Source organism: Zootoca vivipara, chromosome 1, assembly GCF_963506605.1.
Source record: "Zootoca vivipara chromosome 1, rZooViv1.1, whole genome shotgun sequence".
Taxonomy (NCBI): Eukaryota; Metazoa; Chordata; class Lepidosauria; order Squamata; family Lacertidae; genus Zootoca; species Zootoca vivipara.
This window is the reverse complement of record NC_083276.1, coordinates 64,453,456-64,477,588: the sequence shown is the minus strand read 5'-3', so window position 1 is coordinate 64,477,588 and position 24,133 is coordinate 64,453,456. Positions and strand designations below refer to the sequence as shown.

Sequence of the window (24,133 nt, the reverse complement as noted above, 5' to 3'; positions counted from 1 at the left end):
TAAAGGGACCCCTGACCATTAAGTCCATTCACGGTCGACTCTGGTTGCAGCGCTCACCTTGCTTTACTGGCCAAGGGAGCCGGCGTACAGCTTCCGGGTCATGTGGTCAGCATGACTAAGCCGCTTCTGGCGATCCAGAGCAGTGCATGGAAACGCCATTTACCTTCCCGCTGGAGCAGTACCTATTTACTTGCACTTTGACATGCTTTCGAACTGCTAGGTTGGCAGGAGCAGGGACCGAGCAACGGGAGCTCACCTCGTCACGGGAATTTGAACCGCCTGATCAGCAAGCCCTAGACTCTGTGGCTTAACCCACAGCACCACCCGCGTCCCAATGTGGCAAATGTACTTTTATGATATACGCATTCACTGTATTCCCAATTTAAATTATTGGATTGCATTGCATTTTTCAAAAAGAAAAGATTGCATGTAGTCCTAAAGAAGTCATCTTTAATACGTCTCAGGGGCTGTTGTTGGAAGAAATGCTATATTACCCTCAAATTTTCTGTGTATCAAAATATTTCTGAGTATACACCTATAGACTTGAACTGGAAAACCTTGCATATTTTGAACACGTTTCAAGCAAGTCACATGGAAATACCTGCACTTAGAATTAATATTATCCCTGGATACAAATCATACCTGAAATGCATTTGAATTTTCTTTCTGTGGATTAACACCGCTTTCAATTTTTTCTCTGGCTGCGTGGAGCGCTTTTCTGTAGTTCTTTGTTTCCTAGCCTGGATTAATATTAGTAAGCAATAAGAATAATTAAGAAGGTAACTCAGACTATGAGCAGGGAGCAAAGCTGGTTACATCTAGATCCACAAATTCACCTTTAATTATAGCTTTTTGTTTTTACATAAAGCAGCTTTTTAGTTTCTTCACATACACAGTTGCTAATTCATTTTCTTTTCAGGTATTCAAATACTGTATAACTTTCCTCACATGTTAAAAGAAAAAGAAAAAAAGTATCCAAATCTCTGATAGAGGATTCTCTCCACCTTCTCTAACCACTGTCATCCCACTCAAATTTGCCATGATCTCTTTAGTAATTCTTTGTTTCCTGAGATGGCAGACTTTCTATCACAATACCTTCCTAAATATAAATAATATGTTCTTGTTTCTTACTTTTTGTGCTTCTTTTCGCCACATTGAATTCTGCTCTGGGAGGTGGGAGGTGACTTAGTGCGGGAAGGAGGGGTGTGTGTGTGTGTGTGTGTGTATGCCCCAATGTGTAAGCAGAAAATGGTATAGCCATTTGAGTCCTGACCTATTTAGCTAAATATTAGAAGCCATGTCTGGCAAATCTAGCCTCAAATACATTTCTGTAGTAACAAAGAGATGGAACCAATGTAATGTTGAACAAAAGGAACCTGCATCTTTGTTAACAATGATCTATAGACTCGATGCCAAGATATTGGTTAGTTTGTAATCAAACTCCTGCTGCCTTTAAGTTTTACAAAATAGCTTTAATAACATGAGGGGGGGGGTTGTTAGCAAAAACAACACCTCTGTCTTCAGGGCTTAAAAGAAGGTATCTTAACCAGTCAGTGAACTTTAGTCTCATATTTCTCAAACAGTAGCTTCCCATGCCCCCTGGAAGACTCTTTTAGGAGCTGAAAAGAATTTCAAAAGCAGCTTGTAATACAGGTTTTACTGTTTGGGGTGGGGCCAAAAATCCACAAGGCAACTGTTAGCCATTGCAAGATGGAACTGTGCTGCTCCTGTTTCTTGTTCCCAGAATCTGATAATTAGAAGACAGATAAGATGTTTCAGTTATTATGACATTGTAGGTGTATCCTTTGAATTTGCTTCATTCTTTTTTCATAAGCTGCCCGAAGCCTATCACTAACTCTAGTGATATATTAAAAAATGAACACCAAAACAAAAAATGGCTACATTTGGCTGTTGTACGTTGGCTGTATATGCAGAAATATTTTCTCCCATACACACAGCCTTTTAACAGTGAGCCATGATTAAATCAGGAAGTGTTCGGCCACTGTTTCCCATTTCATCCCAAACAGGAAACTATGGTTACCAGCTTTGGAGCAAGCCAAGTTAAAAATTGGTTTATGATCCTGGTTTATTCCAAAGCTGGTAACCATAGTTTCTTGTTTTGGATGAAATGTGAAGCAGTGGCTTAAGACTTCTTGATTTAATCATGGCTCACTGTAAAAGGATTGTACGTACAGGCAGATATCTCAATCATCCAAACCAGGTCATTGTGCCACAAGCATTTTTAAACAATGGAATGACACAATTTCTTATTCCACTGTTTGAAACAAGATATGAGAAAGTAGAAATAGAAAAGTTTTCATATATAATGGTATAAAAGCTGACATCTTTATAAAGACCAAAGGAATTCAATGGTAAAAATAGCATACCCTCATTTATGCTTCAACTAAATATTAGTGTAATATATGTTCGTAAGAAATACATTTGTACTGGTCTCAGCTATGGTTGTAAAATGAAAATTTGGGGTGTATAAGGGTATATTGTATAATCACACTGAGGCTTACAAAGCCTGTTAGACACAAAGGGACTTCTGTAATATGAGACACTGTGTGGCTTAAAACAGTGTATTGCGACGCTCTTGCACAATTAGCATTCATGTCAATGGCCTGTTGTCTTCCACCTTGTTCCAGAGAGAGAGAGAGAGAGAGAGAGAAAATATTGAATGATATCTTTTTGTGCCCCTGTAAATTGGATGCAAGAGTTAGAATTTATGCTTCCTTGAGTTATTTTCTTTTTTCACACATTCTTGAGTACTACTGAAGCATCTTAATTCAGCCTCTCTTGCTCAAGAACGAGCAAGGATTTAATTGAAAATGGACAATTGAAATCTAAGGCTTTCCTACTTTCTCTGTTGAAAACATTCAGCATGGAAAATTTCAAAAGGAAAGAAATGCAAGTTTGGGGCCTTTACAGCTCCTTATTTGTAGGAAGAAATGTGCAGCTAGTGTTTGTGTGGTGGACAAATACTTGTTACTGGGGAAAGCCTATTCTTCCCCCAGCTACGGTAGCAATGAAATTGAGAATACAGTGTGGAAGATATTTTAACTGGTGTCATTGGTACAAAATGGTGCCTAGTGAGTGATAGAAATATCTATTGCTGCTACATGCACCATTTTATAAACTGTTTTTAAGTTTAATTCTTAGTTTTTTTAAAAAAAAATAATGGCAGAGGATGAGTATTCTGTGGCAATATCACTATAGCAGGGAGTCATTCATCTGGCGTCTAGAACAGTGGTTCCCAGCCTGTTTTTGGCCATCATCCACCTAAGCATCTCTAAAATTCTGATCCACCCACCCCCCAACATATAATTCTTATTATTCAAAAAGTGAACTCCTATTCACGTGGGGCGTGTGCCCCTTGTTGGGAACCATGGGTCTAGAACATAGAACATGCAAAGTGTCACAGGATCAATCCCCAGCATCTTCAGCATCTTGCTACAAACATGGGAAATTAATGCCAGTCGATGTGTGGTCTGATTCTGTATAGGGTAGATTCTTATGCTCTAATCTCCCATGCAAACTGGAGACATCATCAAAGTTCCTCCTTCCTTCCAACAGCAACACCAACCCTTCCATTTAATGAACCTTTTGCTATTTCTCTTCTCCTTGTCTCTCAAGGATAAGCACTCTTCCCTTCTGATGCTGGAGTAGACATCTACCCTTGTAAACAATTTAGTGAACAGGGTTATGCTATACAGCACCCCACAGTGAAGCTAAATCCTTCCCTTCCATTATAAGTGGGATCTTCTTTCATGTGCTGGATCAGGAGCAGCAAGAGTTTAGTGCTACCTTGTAAATACCCTCTAGAAGATGGTAGCCTGCTCCCTACCCCAAATTACTAGCCTACGGGGGGCTGGAAGAAAAGCTGCAGAGAGCTATATTTCAATGCTGGACATGGATGAAGGGGCTTCCCTCCTCTAGCAGCCCACTTGGCTACTATACTGAGCTCAGTGGACGAATGGAGCACTCTTGTGTTTCAACCAATGAACTCACCTGCATGCAGTTCCTGGTCACCTGTGGTTGCCAGGGAAGTGTTTAGATGCAATAATGGTTTAGTGCTAAGGGACGAAAAAGTCTTACTGTATGGAAAGGCTAATAGAGATTTTGCAGCCCCTCTTGGTTTTGTGCCACCTTTGCCCTTCAGTGGTAGTAGAGACAGAAGCACCCCACATGTCTGGACTATGATGATCAGAAGAACTGAAACAGTGCACCTGCTGATCCTGTAGATGTACTCTAGAAATCAGATATGTAAAGCAATATAAGCTTACCAACTCATGGTGATCTTTGCAAACTGAGTTGGAATGTAGAGACATGGGTGGAAAAAATACGAGCACTTACAGTGACTTTGAACATTTCATTGCTGATCAGGAACAGGCTGCATAAGTTCCTAGTGCTTCATATTCATTTACAGCAGGGGTTGTCAACCTGGTCCCTACCACCCACTAGTGGGCGTTTCAGGATTTTAGGTGGGCGGTAGAGGGTTCTACAGCACAATCTGAATCCTTCCATCGAGCACGGGTGGGCGGTAAGGAAATTTTACCATCAAGAAAGATGCATTAGTGGGCGGTAGGTATAAAATGGTTGGCTACCCCTGATTTACAGCTATGTTCCATCTACAATGTAGCCTTTGCTTCAGAGTGCAGGCTTCATTGCAGAACCTTTGTTTCAGATGTGACATTGCACAAATGCCAGAGACTTGGGCACCCTATTCTTACCTAAGTAATATCCAAGCTGCTCTTAGACTGGGTTTCAGTCCCCATGGTCTGCTTCTGAGTCCTGATTTTAAATTATTATTATTTAATTCCTTTACAAAAGGAACTAGCGCTTGGAACCAAATAAGGAGAGACAGTATTGGAATTGTGGCTAAATTGGACAGTGCATAGCAGTATGTTAAGAAAGAAGCCTGTTATTGTTCACCTGTACTGTGGAATGGAAGCCCGCAACTGCAGGGTGCATGCGACCCTCACTATATATTATGTACCTTGTTTGGAAGCTTATCACTAATATGACCACAGTGTCACCTGGAGAAAAAAGAAAGCACCCAAATAGTGGCTCTCAAATTTTGATTCTTCAGGGAATCCATTCCATGTACATTTGTCTGCTAAGAAAATCCCATTTGTTGGAAACTTGACACCAGCTAGGCCTTTTGGGACATAATCACAGTTGTTCTATGACCACTGAAATTATGCCCTGCAGCTGGGGAAAATCTGTAACGGAAAACCTCCTTCATAGAGGAAACCCTTCAGAGCAATCGCTGCGTTCTTTTGAAACAAAGTTTGAAAACTACTGCAGGAGGACAGAGTGCTGTTGAACTCGGGTCCTACCTTCCGGCTTCCTACTGGCATCTGGTTGGCCACCGTGAGAACAGGGCACTGGACTTGATGGGCCACTGGCTTGATGCAGCAGGCTCTTGTGTTCTTACTGCCATAAATGGGTGCCTTGTAAGCTTTAGGTAAAGCATTCGCCTTTGACAAGCTTTGATGGCTGCTTGCACAAGAAGTATTGCATCAAACACATAGCTAGACATACATAAATGTTATCAAAACCAACTCCATACCAAACGAAATGCACATATACGGTTTTTAGTTTTTATGTCTTGTTCGTAAGAAGAGTTCCAGTTATTTCAGGGAAAGCTGTATTATCCTTTAAAAAGTTCTTCAAGTTGAAGAATATTTTTCAGTTAATGATGAAATGGAAGTCCTAGAACACCAAACCTACTGAAGCTAGATCAGGATGCAGACCTTCAACCCAAGGACTACATTCTCTCATAGGCAATCTCTGGAGGCGGCATGCCAGTGCTCAGAGGGGCAGTGGGGAGAGGCCAAAGTGTGTGGGCCAACAAATGAAATTCTTAACTTTGCGCAGTAGGCTACGTATCAGCCACACAGAAGTCAGGAATGCATACACGTGCCTAAACTATTAGTTGTAATTGAAGGACACATTCCAGGCAAAAACACTTGAGGAGTGCCTGTGTGGGGAGGAGCCCAAAGGAGTCTTAAGGGACCATGGGCTGGAGCAGGCATCCCCAAACTGCGGCCCTCCAGATGTTTTGGCCTACAACTCCCATGATCCCTAGCTAACAGGACCAGTGGTCAGGGATGATGAGGATTGTAGTCCAAAACATCTGGAGGGCCGAAGTTTGGGGGTGCCTGGGCTGGAGGTTCCCCATCCTGACTTAAATAATAATGTAGAATGTTTTTACTTCTTTAGTGCAATATTGACCTAACCATTTGAGTTTTGTTTGTTTTACAGATAAAAGCAAAAAACTATGACAAAGTAGAAAAGGTGAGTGTATAATTATGGCCTATATTTTAAATAGATTTGGAAGGAAGAATAAATACATGGATCATCTATTCTCCCTTGTTAGATGATGTGGAGAAGTCAGTCTTAAACTTGCAAACAGCTAATTTGTCCTAGCATTTGCCTTGGAAATTAAGTATAAACTATCTCCAGTGTCTGCCACTTTGTGGCAAAAGGCAAGAAACTTGGAAAAAGGAAGAGACACACATGCCATCCCATTTCTAACATCTGCTTGAAGACCCATTTTCCACAAGAAGGTTTTGGGGCCATGGCCTAGTGGCGGCTCCCATGTGAGTACCTCAAAAAGAGGTTGGGCCATCCCTAGCCTCGTGACTTCAAAAGCATTTACATGCAGGTGTCATTTGTGAGAACCACATCGGGTTCTCTTCCCTCCATATGGGTGCTGTCTGTGGCCACCACAGTTAATCCAATCTGACAAGTCTTTTTCAAGATACTACACCAGGCATCCCCAACCTGTGGCCCTCCAGATATTTTGGCCTACAGCTCCCATGATCCCTAGCTAACAGGACCAGTGGTCAGGGATGATGGGAATTGTAGTCCCAAACATCTGGAGGGCCGAAGGTTGGGGGTGCCTGTACTACACTCATGCAAATTGTAGCAACTACACATGGAGATGCCAGACACTGCCTCTGTGTGAGTGATGCCAGTCTGCGAGCTCACATTCTTGTAGCACTCATAAGGGAACTACCATTAAGTATGAATTGAGTCTGTATTTTTGCCCTCATGAAGGGAAGGGACATTCCACAGTGGGGATGCCACCTTTGAAAAGACCATTTCATTCACTATATCACATGAGGCTGCTTCACTTACTTGGCAAGGGGCATCCTGGGAAAGGTCTCTGAAGAAGATTATAGGATCCAGGCAGGTAAGAATGGGTGGAGGGAATCCCTCAGGTAACCAGCCCCCAAGCCACTTAGAACCTCAAAGTTTTACAGCAGTGTTAAAAATCGAGCCTGGAAATGGACTGGAAGCTAGTGTAGATGGCAAATACTAGCATAGTATGATCAGAATAACCAGTCCCAGTTTGTGATCTTGCTGCCCTATTTTGGACCAGCAGAATTTTTCAAGGCAGCCTCACATATTGCAGTAATCCAAATGGGAGGTTACCAAAGCATGAATAACTGCAGCACAGCTGTCTGTCTAGATAGGATTGCAGTTGATATGTCACCTTCAGCTGATAAATTTTGACACTCTGTGCCACTGAGGCCACCTCTGCATTCAGTGACATGATAGATCTAGGAGCAGCCCAAACTACAAGCCTGGGAAGCTGGCTCTGGCCTGCCCTCCATGGGCCACTTTTTACAGGTAGGAGGAATGCCTACCTGTCAATCACCTGATGTTATATATGACATTGGATGATTCAGATTTCAAAGGAAGAATCAAAGCTGACTCAGAAGTGTGCTCCTGATTCTTCCTTTCTTCCTTTGCAGCCTGACTTTCACTTAAGATGAAGCTGAAAAGGATTATTCTTCCTTTCCAATCCTGGTTTGAGTTCAAAATGGGGTTGCAAAGGTTTCTACCACAGGCTTTGTCTGCACTCAGAAGCTCTGTTCTGGAGCTCATGAGTGAAGCCAATCCCAGTCGAGCTTGCATTTATTACGAAATTTTTAAAGCACCACTTACCAAAGAACAATTGGGAGCACACTTTTAAGGCTCCTGGTCATTCCTTTGCAGCAGCACTTTTACCTGCCTCAATCCCTGCTTTAGGGGGAGTGCAACTCTCCCCAGAACAGGTTTAAAACCACTCAGATAAACAGATGAACCACTTAGTAAAGTCATTCCTCCTTGTATGCTCATCTGCTGTTATGCTCATATTTCCCAGTCCCACTTAGTCCTTTTCAGCTGTGATCCAAAGTTTATTTACTACTCCTACACACAGTAATTTACAGGTTTCCAGGGCATGTATCTGTGCTTCAATATGTGTAAAGTGGCAATGTCAAAACAGAGGTACACTACTATGCCAAACAGAGGATGCATGAATTGCAAGGTTCTCTTACTGGATGGATGCATTTCACAGTTCTGACAGCATCCTTACCTTTACATTAAGACTTGGCTGTTATTCCTGAGACTATGCCTGTCTGTCTTAAAAGGAATGCAGACTGAACCTTAGTTTGTTTGTTCAAGCTCCAAAGTGCCTCCTGATGTCTATTCATGGATTCCTGTTGTTGTTTTTCTTCAATGTGAATAGCTGTTTCAGAGGTGCCTTATGAAAGTTTTGCACATTGACTTATGGAAGTGCTACCTTTCGTATGTGCGAGAAACCAAAGGGAAGCTACCTAGTTATAAGTAAGTAAATGCTGTTTATGTTAGCTTCTTCTTTTATTGCAATCTAATTCCTTTTTCAGTTAAGGATGCTGAAGCAGGATCACAGTCTCCCAAGTTAGCTTCTCATTTAAAGAAATAATTAGACAACTTCTGCCAGTGTAGACCTGCCCATGTAGCAATGTGAAGCAACCTTCACCAAGACAGGAGTTGGTAAAGGCAAGAACTGATGCCTGAAAGGTTCAGCAAGACATTTTAAAAAGTGTTGGCTCCAGTGGGGGGTCACGTGGGGACACCCAACATAGAATGTTGTCCTAGGTGGCCTAGTGCCATAAATTTGGGTCAGCACTGACTCCTACATGGTGTTCTTTGTCATTGTATATATGCCTCGATTCCTTCCAGTTGATTATTAAACTTCATTTGCTGACAAAGTGGCACTTCTGAAGCAGCCGTACACAAGATATCAGAAGGATCTGTTGCTTTTTTCCACCGAACTACTAATCCAAAGAAGGCGTAATTGTCAAAGCTGTTTCCCCCTCCTATTGACAAGTTTTGTTTATTTGATTTAGTTATGAAATTTCTAGACTGCTCTTCATCACACACAGCAATTACAGGGCAGGTTCTCAATATAAAATTACATCATAAACCTAAAACAGCAATAAAATACAATCACTAAGAGGCCAATTGACAGTTAAACATAGCCAATGCAGGATAAACCTGAGACTTTGGGTAATCTCTGCTAATTTCCTCCCAAAGCCAGGAAGTACCAGTATGCTTTCACTTGGCACTGGAAACCTAACAAAGTTCTTACCATCTGTACTTTCAGGGAGAGAATTCTATAGTCAGAGCAACAAAGTGCCACAACAAACCATGCCTGGTGCCATTTTTATTTACTCTTTTAAGTATTTTTTCCAATCACATCCCATGTAAGAATCTTAACAATAAGGGTTATACAACTTAAAACAAAACCAGTTAAGATCCTGTGCCAACTGCATAAACCCAGAGAAAGAACAATAAGAGCAACATTTACAGGATAGTATCCCCTCATATAAACAGGCGTGTATTGCATTTCTTTAAAAATATTAAAAGGAGGAACCATTAGTGAGCTTTGGATAAGTCAACCAGCTACAAATCCCCCTAACACCTCATCCAGCCTGCATTTTACCAGCTTCTCCACAAGAATATCATGGGGGACTGTCAAAAGCCTTACTGAAATCAAGATACACTACGTCCACAGTATTCCCCTGATCCACCAAGTGGAATGAGATTCATCTGGCATCCTTTTCTAAGTCCTTTTCTGTTCTAGGACCTTTTCTGGTATCAACATCAAGCTGACCAGTCAGTAGTTACCTGGGTCTTCTCCCACCCCTGGAGATTAGAATTCTTATAAAATAGCTAGATGCTCCCTTACCACCTTTTTTCTTATCTTAGATGCAGCTCCTTCCATGCATAATTTATTCTGTTATCACTAGGTTGGGCACTGTTTATTAAGATTGTAGTTTAAAACAGTATTTTTTGTAATTTTAATAGTAATTTTATTGTGTGGCTCTAATAGTGTATGTGTTCTCCTCCAGAGAAAAAATGGCTCAGGCATATGACTTTGCTCTGGATAAAATTGGCATGGAAATAATGTCGTACCAGGTATGTTTCTTTACTCATTAAATATTTATTTGTGGTGTTTGATTATAGCTACAAACTAAATGTTCACTGCTCTGATTCTATATATTTTTACATTAGATCTGGGTGGATTACATCAATTTTTTGAAAGGCGTGTAAGTACAAAAACCTGCCTCCTCTCTTAATTAATGCAGCATTAATATTTGTACAGGTTGCAGTATGTAATTGCTGGTATGTTACTGTCTTGCCTCACCATTTAGTGAAGCAGTAGGATCCTATGCAGAAAACCAGAGGATAACTGCTGTGCGCAGGGTATATCAACGGGGCTGTGTGAATCCAATGATCAACATTGAGCAACTCTGGCGAGATTATAACAAATATGAAGAGGTAAATAAAAAGATGCCTGATGTTCAAACAAGATTTAGCTACTTTCCTCGACCTGCAGCAGTGAGGTTACTACTTGAATAGTCTCTCTGCAAGTCCCTTTCTGAGTATTGCAAGTGTAGACCTCTGAAAAACATTGTGAAGGGTGGACAGAAGGAGTAGGACAATAAAGTCTTTTTCTGTAAGCAGCACAAACCTGCCTCTCAAAATTGCGGGGACTACCTTTTTTGTTTGCCAATTCTAGGTGGATGAGGCTACTCCCATTGCTTTAAGGATACTGGGTCCTCCAGGCATCTTTAGATTCTTCATCTGATGGTGTTCTTTGTACAGTGGGAAGGATCATCTTCCAGTGCTAGGAACAAGAGAATGAGGAGCTCAAGTGCACTGACTTGGGAGACCTGTATCTAATCATATCAAGGTTGCTTTAGTTGGGATTCCTGCATTGCAGGGGGTTGGACTAGATGATCCTTTGCATCCCTTCCAACTATAAAATTCTATGATTGTATATGTTTAATACCACTGGGCTGCAGAACATAGGACTGTCCCCTACTGAAACAGCAACTTGGCCCTCTTTGAGAAGGACCCTAATCCAAATGACAAGTGTTTCCCCATTTTGTCTAGCAGAATAAAATTGTAGAATAAAATTGTACATAACATAATAGCAACAAAAACAATAACCCCTCCACACACTTTGTTGAAAAAGGTCATAGATTGCTTAATCAGCTAAAGTCCTGGGAGAAGAAGAATGTTTCCAGCATGTGCCTAAAGATATGTAATGAAGGTGCCAGGCAAGCTTTTGTGGGGACAGCATCCCCAAAATGGGGAGCCATTGCAGAAAAAGCCTGTTCTCAAGTTCAATCCTCCAGACCTCTTGTGGAGGAAGCACACAAAGAAGGGCCTCAGGTGGTATTCTGGTCTTGAGCCATTTAAGACAGGCTTCCTCAAACTCGGCCCTCCAGATGTTTTGAGACTACTATTTCCATCATCCTTGACCACTGGTCCTGCTAGCTAGGGATAATGGGAGTTGTAGGCCAAAAACATATGGAGAGCCGAGTTTGAGGAAGCCTGATTTAAGGCTTTATAGGTCAAAACAAGCACTTTGAATTGGGCCCGGAAACCAATTAGCAGCTAGTGTGGTTGGGCCAGGATTGGTGCTATAAATAAAAAAGCCCAAACACTTAAAGTAAGGCTGACCCCACACCAGGCAGCATTAAGGGGGCAGCCCTTGCCTTTGCCTTTGCTCTCCCACTGAAGTGGCTCTTCCCAAAGGGAGCCCAACTTTTATTCCACCAGCCCAGCTAAATGCCCAGCCAGGAGAGAAGTTTTGAGTGTTGCTGGGAGCTGCCAAGTCAAGGCTTCAGGAGGCAAGAAAGCTCAGGAATCCCACTGGGAAGCAGGCAGCAGCAGGCAGCTAGTTCCCCCTTCGATGTTCAATGTTCACTTCTTGTTTTCTGTCTTCCAGGGAATAAACATCCACTTAGCTAAGAAAATGATTGAAGATCGCAGTAGAGATTATATGAACGCTAGACGTGTGGCTAAGGTACAGGCTCCCGGTTGTTTTGTTCCCCTTTTGTCTTGATTTAATACAGCATGAATATTTGTTGCATGCTTTGAGCTGCAGCAGATTACTAAGTGGAGTTGATAAAAGTAGTAACTTTAATATAAAGTTTTGTTCCGACGCCCACCTTAATGAAACCTCTTCTCTGTTTCTTCCTCTCTCTCCAGGAATATGAAACTGTGATGAAAGGTCTGGACCGCAATGCTCCTTCGGTCCCACCCCAAAATACACCCCAAGAAGCTCAGCAGGTAGACATGTGGAAGAAATATATTCAGTGGGAAAAGAGCAACCCTCTACGTACTGAAGACCAAACCCTTATAACAAAGAGAGGTGACTATACATTTTTGTTGTGCTGCTTAGAAATAGTGCAAAGATAACCATAGTAATTAAGTTGTGCTGATTTTATTTTGGGGTCCAGGACTCTTATAAACTATAGTATACAAACCTAGCTGCCTGGACTGTGTACTTAAATCCCATTGATTGCAGTGGGCTTCGTTGCACTTTGCTTTTCTCCATAGGTAGATAATTTGCAAAAGGAACCTGTTGGTGCCTCTTGAAACAGTAGACTTAAGCTCTCATGGCTCAGGGTGCAAAAACATTTGAAATCTTATAAAGAGAACATCATGTTGGTCCTTTTGCCATTCAAGGACATGTATAATGAGACTTTCCTGTGAGGACAGAGCTCAGCGTTTTTTGACCACCAACAGTTTCAAAGTCAGTATTTTATTAGCTGGAGAGGGGCCAGGAATTATATGTCTGGAAATCTCTATAAAGATGTTGATAGGGCATAGAATTGAAGAGGGCTGCTCTTGAGATCATGTGTGTGGCTCTTTAAGAGACCTTTAAGTTACATTTGTGAATCACTGGTAGAAATGCATCAGTGATTCAATTTGTAAGGTGCCACCCGCTAGGAATCTATCTTGTTTCAATGTCTTCCCTTAGTGATGTTTGCATATGAACAATGCCTGTTGGTGCTGGGACATCATCCAGATATTTGGTATGAAGCTGCACAATATCTCGAACAATCCAGCAAACTTCTAGCTGAGAAAGGGGTAAGAGAAGACAGTAAGAAATACTGCATTTTATGTACAGCAATTAAACATATCTATAGTTGGTACTAAACAAAATAAGTTGAACTTGGGTCCATTGAGATCAGTGTGAAGTTAATCATGATTAAGTCAAGCCACGATTTCAGTGACAACTAAATTCAGCTAATTTAATCTGGATCCAGCCTATGTTTTCATTTGTTTGTTTTGTGGGACCTTGTTATTTGACAATGAAGTGGTTAATTCTATCAAAGTTGTATGTGATCATATGCAAAAATATATGATCCCATTTTTAAATTGTGGGAGATCTTTAAAATAGAAAATAAAAATACCAAGTCCATAAAAGTAATTAAGTATTCTGAATTTACCATGTTGCTAAACTATATTCAATTTTTGCTATTAGCATGTGAAGTGAAATCACGTTTCTAATAATATCCATTATTGTAGCTGCTGAGTTCTTGCTACAGGGTAACCCACTTGCGTTTACAATATTCCTGTAGAGCTGTTAATGAGCACAGGACTGAAAACTGTTTTTATTTTTCATACTAGTCCTACGGTTAGTTGATTTTCTCATATTTTCTCTTGATTCCAGGACATGAACAATGCTAAACTGTTTAGTGATGAAGCTGCAAATATTTATGAACGAGCAATCAGCACTTTACTAAAAAAGAACATGCTTCTTTATTTTGCATATGCAGATTATGAAGAGGTGAGTCCTTAGGTGACATTATTCTTTCCATCTCCAGTTTAACCAGATTTTTATTTCTTGTGCATAATCTTGATTGGAGAACTCCGTCTTGGCAAATTCAAATAAAGAGGTCCAGTAAAATTTTTGAACATAAATTAGTTAAACTAAACATGGGTTGTTGTTTTTTTGTATTTTCTCAGAGTCGGATGAAATATGAGAAGGTGCACAGCATATATAACCGGCTCTTAGCTATTGAAGATATTGATCCCACTTTGGTATGTTTAGTCTTCATTGTTTCACCTTGTTGGGATGACTATAGGATAAAAAGTTGTGTATTTCTCTTTGGTCAGTTCCTAAAGTTGAAAATGTATAGATAATGTCAAGTCACATTTTCAATTTTTGTTATCAATTGCCTTTTTTCTTCCAAAGTACAAAGAATGCCTCCCAAATTTTGTGACGCAGCAAAATTTGAAAGATTTCATGTTGTAATCTGTTTCTACCCTTCCACTTACTTAAAAATAATTATGAGCAGAACTGTTGTTGACATTAAGAATGGCCTTGCTCACAAGTAACAGCAAGCCAAACTTAGGAATAAGCAAGCATTCTGTTGCTTAGAGGGGGGGGGGAGTGTGGCCTCTTTGCACCTCTGCTGGTTCTGCTGCTGTGGCCCTACTTAGAACTAACTATGGTTTGGCTTAGGATGGGGCTCATGTTTTGTCTCATTTGAAACAAATCACGAGTCACACGTATTGTTCAGAAGCCATGTCTTTAATATGCTGTTGACTTCTAAAAATAGAGTCACAGCTTAAAGGTGATCCTACCTTTTCGACCTATATGTTTCAGGTGTACATTCAGTATATGAAGTTTGCAAGGCGAGCAGAGGGCATAAAATCAGGCAGGATGATATTTAAGAAGGCACGAGAAGATGCCCGGACCCGTCATCATGTCTATGTTACGGCTGCTTTGATGGAGTATTATTGCAGCAAGGTATTATTGCACACAGTGAATGAAACTTTTGCTTCAGCCTCTGGATTCTTCTGTCTTCAACTAATAACGTTTTGAAATCTGCAGGACAAATCAGTGGCCTTTAAGATTTTTGAGTTGGGGCTAAAGAAATATGGAGACATTCCAGAATACGTCTTGGCATATATTGATTACCTTTCTCATCTCAATGGTAAGTTCTGGGAGCTGGGATAATTCATTACACTGGACTCTTGGATTACAACTTTTTTCAAGACAAAAACCTCCTTTACCTGAAATTGAGCAGTTTGTTTGACATGGACCTGTGAAGATTCAGAGCTCAGTTATCACTGATATTGGTAGCATCCCTCCATATTGTATCATCAGTGAGCAGATGGGACTTCGCTGCTCATTGTTTTGCATACTGCTTGTTTGCTCAGGTCTTTAGCCAATAATGTGTTGGGGAAAATTGACTTCAAGAGTGTGTAGAGCAGGCTTCCCCAAACTGCAGCCCTCCAGATGTTTTGGCCTACAACTCCCATGATCCCTAGCTAACAGGACCAGTGGTCAGGGATGCTGGGAATTGTAGTCCAATACATCTGGAGGGCCGAAGTTTGGGGGTGCCTGGTGTAGATGGATGTTGATGCATCGTAATGTATAGCTTATATGTAGATAATTTGTATAGAATTGTGGCCAAGAATGTGAGCTGAGAACCTTCAATTCAAATTTCTCCCCATTCAGTAGTAATTGTAGGCAGGCTGCTATTTCCCCAGTTCTTCTCTCCATCAGTAAAATCAGGATGATAGTGGAAAACACTCAACATTGCACAAGTGGATTTCTACTCCCCTTGTTCTGCTCTTTTCTGAAGTCCTCCACAATATCAAAATTCTCCTCTGGAGGGTTGGGGGATGAAATTACTGTACTGTAAAAGCAAACATCTGAGAACAGTCAAATCTCATGACTGTTCTCCAACTGGGTTAGCTTCGGACTTGTGCTGTGAGGAGTTTCACTTGCTTTTTGGGAAGATGGGCAGGGATTTCCTTCTTCCCTCTGCAGCCCTCTGAAAATCTGTTCTGGAGGTTTGTAGCAACCTCCAGAGGAACACAGGAAGTATGGGGCAGTTGGTAAAAGTGAAAGGGGCAATTGGTGAAAATCACTACCACCTTTTGAGGAACATTTTTTGTATGGATGGAGTCTTGCTGTTTGCAGGTAGGAAACTCAGATCCAATCCATAGACTGCTAATTTGAGTGAGGACTTCAGATTGAAAAATCAGCAGCCTGCAAGAACACAAGGGGCACAAAAACCAATGGCCAGTATTGTCCTAAGCAGCTGCTTCTTGTTTAGTACTTAAGTGTGCTGCTGCTGCCATCAATTTTTAAACAGAGTATTTAATTCTTATTTTATGGTTCTGGTTTTAATTCATTTTTATTGTCTTTTTATACCTACCTGTCAGCTGCAGTTGTAATTTGTGGGTGTGTCTTCTGCAGAGTAGAAGTGAGACTTCCGTAGCGTTTTTTAAAGCCTTTTCTCTGTGTGTCTCTTCTCCCAGAGATTACTTTAGCAATAATGAAATTGGGGTTGCAAATTGGGTTTTTCATCTTTCACAGGAATTGAAATTATGTCAAGCTATTGTCCCCTCACCCCCTGTAATTTCCAGTTTTTTAATATATATATATTTAAAGCTTGTTTTCATCTTTCTTTTTTAATACTTTTTTTAAAATAGAGGATAATAATACAAGAGTCCTGTTTGAACGCGTATTAACCTCAGGGAGCCTCCCACCTGAGAAATCTGGGTAAGCTTCGCCAAAGCTCCATTCCAAGTCATCTGCTTTGCTGTACGTGAAACCCCTTGTACAACATAGATAATATCCCAGATTAATGAGGGGGTGGTTGTTGCAGCCTGTACTGCCATTTTCGTCCTAAATAAGGAGCCAGCTGCTGAGAGAGAGAAGCCAGAGATTGTAAGAATTTTCTATGGAGTTCATTCCTTGGATGCCAGAACGTACTCTCATCTCCATTGTGAAGATAACAGCTATATGGAGTGTTGTTGGAAAGTATATTTGGCCAATATAGAATATAGACTCAGAGCACTTGGGGCATTTTTGCTTGCATGCATACACACAGGGGCTCAGATCTATACCTCCCTCCTGCTTTCGTTCCATGTTTACCCACGGAGATCGTCTCTCTTTGCAAATGCCCTCCACAGCCTCATAGCCAACTCTGTGCTGCCTGAAGCCTATTCCAGGAAAAGTAGAATTTGGGAATTATGTAAGTGGTAACTAGACATTTATCCACTGTTACCATTTTCGTTTGTCAGTATCAGGTAGTAGTTTCCCCCAGCAACCATGGCTTCCAGTTACAGTGCAGTGTCATGCGGTTTTTGCATGCAGCTTTTTTCTTTCTACATTCTGCCTCTAAGGACACTCTCTCCTGCGCCCTTTGTGCAGAGGGGACATGCACACCAACTGGTTGCCTCTTGCTTTCAACCTGAAGCACCTAGCGAGCAGCACCAGCAGCAGGGAACCAGTTCCTTTGCCTGGCACTCCTTGCCAGGGCTGCATGTACAATGCATACAGATGGTCTGCAGGCCCCTTTACCACTTCCCAGCTGTTTGGCACTGTAAACTACCCAGGAGTGAACCAGTGAGCTCTTTGCATAGTGGGGGGGGGAGAGAGAGAGAGAGCAGGGAAGAGGGGAAATATCTGTGTGTGTTTCTGTGTCCATGAGTGGGGATAAGATTGGGGAGCAGGAGAGAGGGAGTCCAGGCCCTACCTACTATCAGCATGCAGCTTATGAGCCGCTGGTTTGCTGCCCTGGATGCACACAGACTGGCCATTGCTGCCTTCTAGGATGCCCTCTGGGTACAAAGCAGATGTATCTGCTATGGCTTCTGGTTGCAGAATAAAGACATGATAGTTGACTGGCAACTGCCCACAATTCCCTTCTCCATCTGCTACAATGGTTTTCTTGCCAACATAGAATTGGATATCCTGGGTATCAAGCCACCGGAAAGAGCAGACGAGGGGGTTCCTTAGTCAGTGGGCAAGCAGCTGGCTTGCAGTGGATTGGGCCTGCTGGTTGCTGATAACTGTTGCAAGTGATTGTAGGCCATGTGTGCTGAGCATGTTTTCTTTTGAACATTTGTACTCTTTCTGTCTGTTCTTTCACAGAGAGATATGGGCCCGATTTTTAGCTTTTGAAAGTAATATTGGTGACCTGGCTAGCATACTTAAAGTGGAGAAACGGAGATTTACAGCCTTCAAGGAGGAATATGAGGGCAAAGAAACAGCTCTACTAGTAGACAGATATAAGTTTATGGATCTGTACCCTTGCTCTGCCAGTGAACTCAAAGCTCTTGGTTATAAGGTAAGGAGATGATGACATTCCAGACTGTTTAGTTGGAGAGGGAATGCAGTTCCATAGCATTGCTACTTGCATGCCTTCAGTGCTGCTTTAAAAATGTTAAAAAACCCTGACTCTCCTAAGCCTTTAGATGTCCATTCAAGCACAAGCAGAAACACCTTCTCTTTGTTTGGAATTACTATTCATTTCCATTTCTTTTTTGCTGTTCTTGTCATCATGTAGAGAACAGTTCATATTATTACAAATTGCTGGCTGTTACCCTATGATAAGCTATTTGTGGGCAGTAGCTTCCATCATGGAATCACAGGAGGGAGTTGGGAGATTATGCTGCCCCTGCTCGATGATGGATATACAATGTAGGATGCAACAACCGCATCCCTGACAGATGGCCATTCAGCCTCTGCTTAAATAATCTCCAGCCAAGAAAGTCCCACCAACTCCTGAAGCAGTCTGTTCCACTCTCCACATGGCAGGTGTGATTTTCCTTCTCGTGTCAAGAAGAGAAAGGTTGGCATTTTGGAAAATCGCACCAGCTGCATAGTGAGCTGTTGCAAGCATATGATTTAACTCTTCATAGCAGTGCTTGTGTGGAACAATTTAAACCACCTTCATGTGGTACCTGTAAGGTGAAGTCCAGCTCAACAGTAGATGTTAAAAAGCCAGTATTAAATCCATTCAAAGTTTTACTCCATTCCAGTTCTAGAAAGTTTCATTTACCACATCCTTCCTATGTGACCCCAGCTTAAAATACTCTTAGCTGATTATCAGTTGCCTGCCCACATCTGTACATATGTAGTGCTGGTGCATTGATCTTACTGTTTCCTAGCCAAGTCCCTAAATCAATATGGAGCTAGTTTCTTGCTGTATCTATTATGTTTCAAGTTTTTGATACTGTAAATTGAAATTAAATAATGCATTGCCTGTATTTTTAATATTTTGCATTGTTTATTGTAAGTAATTCTAGGCAAACTTTTATTAGAAAGTTTGTTGATAAATTTTAAAATTATGAGCAGACAAAAAACTTCTCTTCCATAAAATTGGGCAGGGTTTGGTCTGGTGTCCATTGTTGCTTTATGCAAACAGAGATGCTACTCTGGACCAGTCTATGTTGAGCATTATGGGATCCCCTCCTGCTTGTGAGCTTCCCATAGGCACTCAGTTGGTCATACGATAAACAATATGCTGGACTATAGATCAGCCTTTGGATTGATCCAGCAGAGCTGCTCTCATGCTATTTATTTATGCTTCTTCTCATGCTATGAACTTCCAGGATGTGTCTCGGGCAAAGCTGTCAACCATAATTCCAGATCCTGTTGTGGCTCCTTCAATAGTGCCTGTGCTAAAAGATGAAGCGGACAGAAAACCAGAGTATCCAAAACCAGATACCCAGCAGATGATTCCATTTCAGCCAAGACATTTAGCACGTAAGCTAATATTGAATCATGTAAATGTGAAAGAGAATTCTACCTTATTCTGATTGGCTGTTTCTTTAAAAAGCTTCAATTCATTCAGTTCATTCTCATTTGGGCACACAACTAGAATGTTTCATACCCTTCCAATTCTCTGCTAAATTGGAATCGAAGTACAATAAACGAAAGTTTGAGTTTTTGTTTGTTCTTGCATAGTGCTTGTAAGGTCACTTAAATCAACCAAAGGAACTCCCATCAGCATGCAGATGATTCTCCTTAGCTAGAAGAGCCATGAAGACTTAAATGTGTTTTGTTTTAATATTTACTAGCTCCAGGTTTGCATCCAGTCCCTGGTGGTGTCTTTCCAGTCCCGCCTGCTGCTGTAGTTCTAATGAAGCTTCTCCCACCTCCTGTGTGTTTTCAGGTTGGTCATGAGATCCTGAAATGTTTTAATGGCCTTGCAATCCGGTTGTGTTTTGCTTCAATGCAGTAAACTTTTCATTTTCTTTAGTCTCACTGGTTTTTACCATAGCATTTCCTGTTAAATGGTCCATTTTTTCTCTCTTGCAGGGCCCCTTTGTGCAAGTGGATGAACTCATGGAGATTATCAGGAGATGCAAACTCCCAGACAGTAAGTTGCTTTTGTCCTTTTAAATGCATGGTTGCATCAGTAGACTACTTTACTTAAACCCTGAAGACTTGGGGGTGGCTATTTGAGGTATTGACAATCACACAATTTAAGGTTAATGACATTGCTGTATGTGTGTACTCAAATTAGCCAAAATAGTATTTTTATTTATTTATTTTAGGACAGTGAGTAAATATTTAGCGGCTTCTGTAACTACTGTCAATGGAGAACTCTGTATTGAAGTCCATAGAATTAAAAGCAAAAGGAAGTGGCTGTAAGATAGAAGCTGAAATTACAAATCCATGCTATTTTTTAATACATGTGTGACTTGCTGGCTATATGGTTGTAACAACCGCCCCATAAAAGATAAAGTAGGATTTTGCACACATAATGACACAGGAATCATTTAATATTTTGTTGTTAAAATCAACAGAACTGAAGATATTTGTGGAATGAATTCAACACTCAGTTTTGTTATCTGTGTTTTTTATTGATTTTCAACCACTTCGCATTTTCAGTAGCAAATGACTTTCTGCATGGTTAGCACCTGTTGCAGGGTGAATACTACAATTTGAAGTTGAGGGGGCCCCGCATTTGTCAACACAAAATGGACACACACTAAACTTCTTGATGCAAGTCAGCTATCCCTATAGACAAGTCCTTTTTGGGGCGGTAAAAATACCCCTAAACATTTTGTGAATGTAAGTTTGGCCTCATTGAGGCCAAACTTCAATAGGAGTAGGAAAATGAGAGTAGGATTTCAATAGGAGTAGGAAAATGAGAGTAACCCTAAACATTTTTTAAAGAAAAAAAAGCACTGCCTTTAGTGTGTAATGTCAAAGAGCTGGGCATACTTTGAATAAATCAGCAAGCAAGGGCTATCATAGATAATTATATACCACAACTATTTTCAAAGGTATATTCAAATGTGTGTGTTTCAAGTATAGCTCTTCATCAATGCAAAATCTAATGTAAACCCTCAATATTCAATCCCCCAGTGGAATATCATTTCCTAATTGGTTTGCTAGAGGATGTTCCTCTAGTTCTAGTATTGATTACATTGGTACTTGGCCTTGTAAAGAGCTGTACTTGAAAAACATGACAATTGCATAATTTCAGTATACTTTTTGAAAGGACACCAATGGCTTGTTGTTCTGTGATCTTATTTGAAACAAGAATTTCAAAATGAAGTATTTTCCAAAAGCCATTCTCATCTGTTTCCTGCTAAACATTTTTAAATTGCCCTGCGAGTTATTAAATGGAAGGGTAGTATGGACAATTTAACGCACAAACAAAATTAATGAAGCATATAATGGATATCATAAGGGACCCAGGTGGTGCTGTGGGTTAAACCACAGAGTCTAGGGCTTGCTGATCAGAAGGTCAGCGGTTCAAATCCCTGCAACGGGGTGAGCTCCCGTTGCTTGGTCCCAGCTCCTGCCCACCTAGCAGTTTGAAAGCACATCAAAGTGCAAGTAGATAAATAGGGACCGCTCTGGTGGGAAGGTAAACGGTGTTTCCATGCACTGCTCAGGTTTGCTAGAAGCAGCTTTGTCATGCTGGCCACATGACCTGGAAGCTGTCTACAGACAAACGCTGCCTCCCTCGGCCTATAGAGCGAGATGAGCACCGCAACCCCAGAGTCTGACACGACTGGACCTGATGGTCAGGGGCCCCTTTACCTTTACCTTTATAATGGTGGGCACTGTCATAATTTTTCAGCCTACAATAATTATTTATAACATCAATATTTTTCTTCCCTGTTCCAAAGCTGTGGATGAAGCTGTGCGAATCATTACTGGGGGACTGCCAGACTTAACAATGGAAGGGAATGGACCTTTGGAAAATAATGCCCTTCTTAATAAATCTGTAAAAAGACCAAATGAAGATTCAGATGATGATGAAGAAAAAGGATCAGTGGTTCCTCCAATTCACGACATTTACAGAGCGCGACAGCAAAAGCGAATCCGATGAGACATGTTGCAGTCACAATGATGAGGACTAAAGGACTTGTAACAATTGTTTTCCTTCTACAAAATCAAATGTTTAAAAGGGATTGAAGTTTCTAACAAGCATCTTGCAACTGAGGTTGTTTTATTACTGTGGTGCCTCTTTTTTACCAGCTGATTCTTCATCAGAAAAGAAAAGGGCAGGTGAATTTTACAACAAGCAAATTTGAGCTCCAGGTTTTGAACACAATTTGTGCAGAATGTCTGAATTGCATTTGGTTGCTCTTCACATGTGTATCCCCATCTTACCACTTGAAATCTTGCAGGGGTCCTGACAGTTTTATTTTAAAAACTGGATAGCATAAAAATTGTGAAATATTTTTAGTCCACACCTCTGGAAAACAAAGTTGTTCTCAGTTTGCTCATTTAGTGTCTGTCCTGCCTTATTCTTTGTTTTTATTTATGGCAGAATGAATGGAAACTGTTTTTTGTAGTTTAAAATGGAAGAACATTCCTTTCCAATAAAGGATCTCTCCATCATGTCATGCCTCATACCACTTTATTTCTAGCACACGGAGCTAGAGAGGGGTGACAGCTCCTTCCTACCTTTTTGTTTGCAGTTTGTCTTTCCTTCCCCTCCCATTGTAGGCAGGGGTGGTGGGGAGTCAAGTACACCCAGCTCCAGGATTCCTCCTGTGGAGAAGGCAGAGGAACAAGGGAACCCAAAATTCCCCACACCACTGGCAGAACTTGTCCATGACGTACCACCAGACAGCCTCTGACAAGCTGGGTACAGTTGCTTTGCTGGGGCTCCTTTTTGGAAACTGGCTTAGCCCCTCACAGCTGGCCTTCTAACAGCTTTATTAACTTATTACAGTGCAATTTATTATTCAGAAAATTGATATCTGAACATACATGACAAACTAAAAGCAAATGTCCAGGAATGTCATTATTTCAGGTTATAAATATTAGTAGTGACTGATCTGCAGCAAGAGCCCTCTTTACATCTGATTCAGCTAAGAGCTGAGCCTTCATGACAGCACTGTAATCATGGAAAATTTTATTTTATGCCTTCCTAGGGTGGCTTCCATGAATTAAACGCAGTATATGGGTTTGCCTCCTTCTAAAAGGCTATTTGTTATACTGGTCTTAAATAAAATTCTCAGTGCAGTCTACAATAAAATCTTCAGTAAACAAAGAGAAACAATTGGGTAAATTATTATTTCGTTTGACTGTGGACCAATTTCCTTGTTTTTGAAGCCTTGGCGATTTTTTTTCTAAACATGGCACCAGTTCCATTGCTCCTAAAAAGCAATATTGTTGAAACCAAGCACTCACAGTTGTTGAGATTTAGCTACAGTGGACCCCTAAATGTTCTCTCAAACTGGGAATATACTGCCTTTCTAGCAAGGTACCCAAAGCCTTTTACAGTTTTAAAAACTGTAATAGGGAGAATGGTTGTAATCCAGACAACAATGTCAGCAAGAACCGGTTTAATTCTACCGAGTGGCAATTAACACCCTGAGACAAACCACTGCATTCGGAATGCTGCAAGCAGCTGATCTTTACAAATTCCAGCTGGACCTGAACTGATCTGAATGAACTAGACTAAGGTACGTTCCGAAGCTTAGTTATCCACCAGCTTCTTACCTTCTAAAAAAAAAGTATTAAAATATATTTAAATGTAATTTTATGCTGGGATTTCTAAAAGTGTAATTAATGCAGAAATGGGATGAAATTATGGGGATACACATACTGGGGATTACTGCACTATCCAGCCACATTCAAACAGAACGCTACCCATCCTTCTACAGGTCCTTAGACATCCAGGGGCCAGTAATAGCCAACACACTGGTGTATTCTTGAGGTTACAAATACAGTGGTACCTCAGGTTACGAACTTAATTTGTTCTGGAGGTCCGTCCTTAAC

General features: G+C 41.0%; 1 protein-coding gene across 1 annotated transcript in view; it reads left to right on the top strand.

The window, feature by feature from the left end:
* CSTF3 (cleavage stimulation factor subunit 3) overlaps positions 1-22,744 on the top strand; it is a 56,259-nt gene extending 33,515 nt beyond the window's left edge. The window contains exons 4-21 of the mRNA XM_035118292.2: positions 6,271-6,303; positions 8,528-8,625; positions 10,176-10,242; positions 10,339-10,373; positions 10,479-10,605; positions 12,065-12,142; positions 12,328-12,490; positions 13,103-13,212; positions 13,799-13,915; positions 14,095-14,169; positions 14,738-14,881; positions 14,966-15,068; positions 16,579-16,648; positions 18,026-18,221; positions 19,489-19,642; positions 19,957-20,051; positions 20,198-20,258; positions 22,027-22,744. Coding sequence (XP_034974183.1) covers positions 6,271-6,303; positions 8,528-8,625; positions 10,176-10,242; positions 10,339-10,373; positions 10,479-10,605; positions 12,065-12,142; positions 12,328-12,490; positions 13,103-13,212; positions 13,799-13,915; positions 14,095-14,169; positions 14,738-14,881; positions 14,966-15,068; positions 16,579-16,648; positions 18,026-18,221; positions 19,489-19,642; positions 19,957-20,051; positions 20,198-20,258; positions 22,027-22,229 — 1,929 coding nt within the window. The 3' untranslated portion in view covers positions 22,230-22,744. The remainder of the gene's footprint in view (positions 1-6,270; positions 6,304-8,527; positions 8,626-10,175; positions 10,243-10,338; positions 10,374-10,478; positions 10,606-12,064; positions 12,143-12,327; positions 12,491-13,102; positions 13,213-13,798; positions 13,916-14,094; positions 14,170-14,737; positions 14,882-14,965; positions 15,069-16,578; positions 16,649-18,025; positions 18,222-19,488; positions 19,643-19,956; positions 20,052-20,197; positions 20,259-22,026) is intronic.
* The last annotated feature ends 1,389 nt before the right edge of the window (positions 22,745-24,133 follow it).